Genomic DNA, 3,656 nt, shown 5'->3' on the forward strand with positions numbered 1-3,656 from the left:
CCCATTTCGCCATAAATTTATTAATTTATGAAATGTATTTATGTTTCAATAATTAAATTAAAAAAAATTGATTGTTTCTCTTAATTTTAAGAATTTTAAAAAAATTTTTTAAAAGACAAAAACTTTGATACTAAATAATCATTTGATTCAAACTTGTAGTGCGTAATAATTTAAGTGTAATTACATTTAAAAATTCCGCAATCTCAGTAGATAAGTTTATCGATAGTTTTTAAAGAACCCGATGGTATAAAAGGTGGTGAGTAGTCAAAGATTAATGAGAGTCTTTATCCGCGATGAAGTCAGCAGGTACAATAATAATCTTGGTAATTATCGCAAGTGCTCTTGCTCCGGCAGCAGCTCGCGAAATTCCGCGGGTCGTGGGCGGCCAGGCCGCTAAGGATGGCGCGTATCCTTATCAAGCTTCTTTGAGACTTTCCGGGTCTCACTTTTGCGGAGGAGTTGTTATTAATGATCGCTGGGTTCTTACTGCTGGGCATTGTCTTTATTAGTAAGTATTTTTGATTGATTTTTTTTTTTTAGAAGCGATTTTTTACTTTGTAATTAGTAATTACATTAAAAAAATTTTCTATAAAATTCAAATTCATAAAATTTGGTAAAAATAATTATTTTTACCAAATTTTGAGAATTAGAATTTTAGAAAATTTTTTTTTCTGATTGAATTTGTAGAGAAAAGTGTCAAAAGTCTAATTTGGTGTTAATTTCATAACAATTAAGGTAAAAGCCTCAATTATTGGCAGGGGTCTAAATATTGACACCCTAAATTATTTTTAAATATATTTAATCATCTGTAATAATAATAACTATCATATAAATTTTTATTAAATTCTAATTAATTAAAAAATTACAAAAAATTACTGTCAGTTCAAAATATTGAATATTAATTATTAAAAAAAAAAATAAAGTTATCATCAGTTCATCAAACCAGCTTACGAACGTTCATTTTCTTAACAACTTTGATTAGAAAAGCATTTTTTTAAATGCCGAGTTTAAATTCATTTCTTCATCTAATAATATCATCTTTTTTTTTTTAATTAACAATATATGAAAAATTTATAAAATTGAATAATCGAAATTAATTGTATGCTTTATAATATTTAAATAATGGGTGTCAATAACTAGTAGATCATTTTTAAGTTGAATCTCATATTGACAGTCATTCAACAGCGCTATCACGTCTTTTTTTTATTTTATCCTAAAAAATTAATTGTAAGAGTTTGAACTTTTCTGATTCAATAAATTATTTTTAAATAAATTTTTATATTTTTAAAAGTAATTAATCATTTATGGAAATTATTATTAATAAAATTTAATACAATTGATAACTTAATAATAAGTTTAGATAAATAAGAATAAGCAGATGATTGTAGGCATGCTTAGTATAGGTGTCAATAATTGGGGTGAAGGTATGTCAATAATTAGATCAATCAGTTTTTTAACCTGCCAATAATTGGTGTATCCGGATAATCTAATTATTTAAAATTAATTAGTAAATATCAGTGATTATCATTTTAAAAAAAGAAATTGATTAGTAAAAACATTACTTGAGACATTACCACAAACAAAATTCAACAATATTGATATTTGATTGCTTAAAAAAAATTAAATTATAACTTTGTCTCTAATAGTGTCAATAATCGGGGCTTTTACCTTATATGAAAAATTTATAAAATTGAATATTCGAAATTAATTGTATGCTTTATAATATTTAAATAATGGGTGTCAATAACTAGTTGATAATTTTTAAGTCGAATCTCATATTGACAGTCATTCAACAGCGCTATCACGTCTTTTTTTGATTTTATCCTAAAAAATTAATTGTAAGAGTTTGAACTTTTCTGATTCAATAAATTATTTTTAAATAAATTTTTATATTTTTAAAAGTAATTAATCATTTATGGAAATTATTATTAATAAAATTTAATAAAATTGATTACTTAATAATAAGTTTAGATAAATAAGAATAAGCAGATGATTGTAGGCATGCTTAGTATAGGTGTCAATAATTGGGGTGAAGGTATGTCAATAATTAGATCAATCAGTTTTTTAACCTGCCAATAATTGGTGTATCCGGATAATCTAATTATTTAAAATTAATTAGTAAATATCAGTGATTATCATTTTAAAAAAAGAAATTGATTAGTAAAAACATTACTTGAGACATTACTACAAACAAATTTCAACAATATTGATATTTGATTGCTTAAAAAAAAATCAAATCATAACTTTGTATGACATTAAAGTTAGCTGACATTTGATCAATTTTTAATTTTATTTAACAATTAAATTAATTCTAAAAAAATTATTTTTAAAAAATTGCATTTTTAATTTTTTAAAATTTCTATATGTCAATTTTTTTTTCTTATTTTATTTGCCGTTATTTATTTGTTAATAAAAGTTCTAAAAATTATTAAATATCTGCTAAATTAATTTTCGTAACTTTGTCTCTATTAGTGTCAATAATTGGGGCTCTGTTTTTTTTTTAAAGAAAATACTCATTAACTTACCTTAAAAATAAGAAGAAAACAATTAAAAGAAGAAAAGTGATTAATTAATTTAAAAAATTCCAGCATGAACACACAAAACATCACAGTAGTAGTCGGAACAAATAGCCTGAAGATAGGCGGAGACGTTTACAAAACAAACTACACAACAGTCCACAAAAACTACACAGGAGACCTGACGAACGACATTGCGCTGTTAAGAATCTCCGGGAAGTTTAACTTCACCAAGAAAGTGGCGCCAATCCCCCTGGCGACAAAGGATGAAACTAAAAAAGAGTTCCCCGCTAAGCTCTCCGGATGGGGATCCACCATCTTGGGCGGAGCGCTACCGGATAAGCTTCAGGAGATAAATCTTACAGTGATTTCGCAGGTTAGGTGCAAAATCTACCACTCGATAGTCACAGCAGGACACATTTGCACCTTGACCACCAGGGGAGAAGGCGCTTGTCATGTAAGTTTTTACATTTTAACCTTCTGTTCAAGTTATGGTAGGTACTGTAATTTTTTATGGACGATTAGGGTGACTCCGGTGGACCGCTTACCGCTAATGGAACTCTCATTGGACTGGTTTCCTTTGGACGACCCTGCGCAGTAGGGTACCCAGATGTCTACACCAGAGTTTTCTTCTACCGAGACTGGATCAAGAAGGCCATTGCTGATGCTGATAAGCCTCACGATGAAGATGATGTTTAGAATTTTTAGGTGTGATTCTTGCATTAATACTGTATTGGTTTAAAATTTGCTAATAAAAATATAAAATTGTTGAAATATTAAAAGACTTTGGATTTTTAACTTCCCGCTAAAAATCTCAGATTTTCAAAAATCGGGAAGTTATTGTTTTCACCCCGTTTTACAAAAATCGAGTTTTCATCAAATCTCGACGTTTGAAGGTCACAGGAAGCTTCCCTGACTATTTTTACGATGATGTCCGTACGTCTGTATGTGTGTGTGTGTGTGTGTGTGTGTGTGTGTGTGTGTGTGTGTGTGTGTGTGTGTGTGTGTGTGTGTGTGTGTGTAAACCTCTTGTAACTTTTGAACGACTTGACCGATTTCATCGCGGTTGGTGGCATTCGAAAGGGCTTCACTAAACTTAGATTTCCTGAAAATTTGAACCGATTCGGACTGATAGATTTC

General features: G+C 28.7%; 1 protein-coding gene across 1 annotated transcript; it reads left to right on the forward strand.

Moving 5' to 3' along the window:
• The first annotated feature begins 262 nt into the window (after positions 1 to 262).
• Positions 263 to 3,292, forward strand: LOC123265600 (chymotrypsin-1-like). The gene is made up of 3 exons (XM_044729394.1): positions 263 to 508; positions 2,589 to 2,973; positions 3,042 to 3,292. Exons 1-3 carry the CDS (start codon positions 294 to 296, stop codon positions 3,213 to 3,215), a joined length of 774 nt encoding a protein of 257 aa, XP_044585329.1. The 5' UTR covers positions 263 to 293; the 3' UTR covers positions 3,216 to 3,292.
• The last annotated feature ends 364 nt before the right edge of the window (positions 3,293 to 3,656 follow it).

This window comes from Cotesia glomerata, linkage group LG5, assembly GCF_020080835.1.
Source record: "Cotesia glomerata isolate CgM1 linkage group LG5, MPM_Cglom_v2.3, whole genome shotgun sequence".
Lineage (NCBI taxonomy): Eukaryota > Metazoa > Arthropoda > Insecta > Hymenoptera > Braconidae > Cotesia > Cotesia glomerata.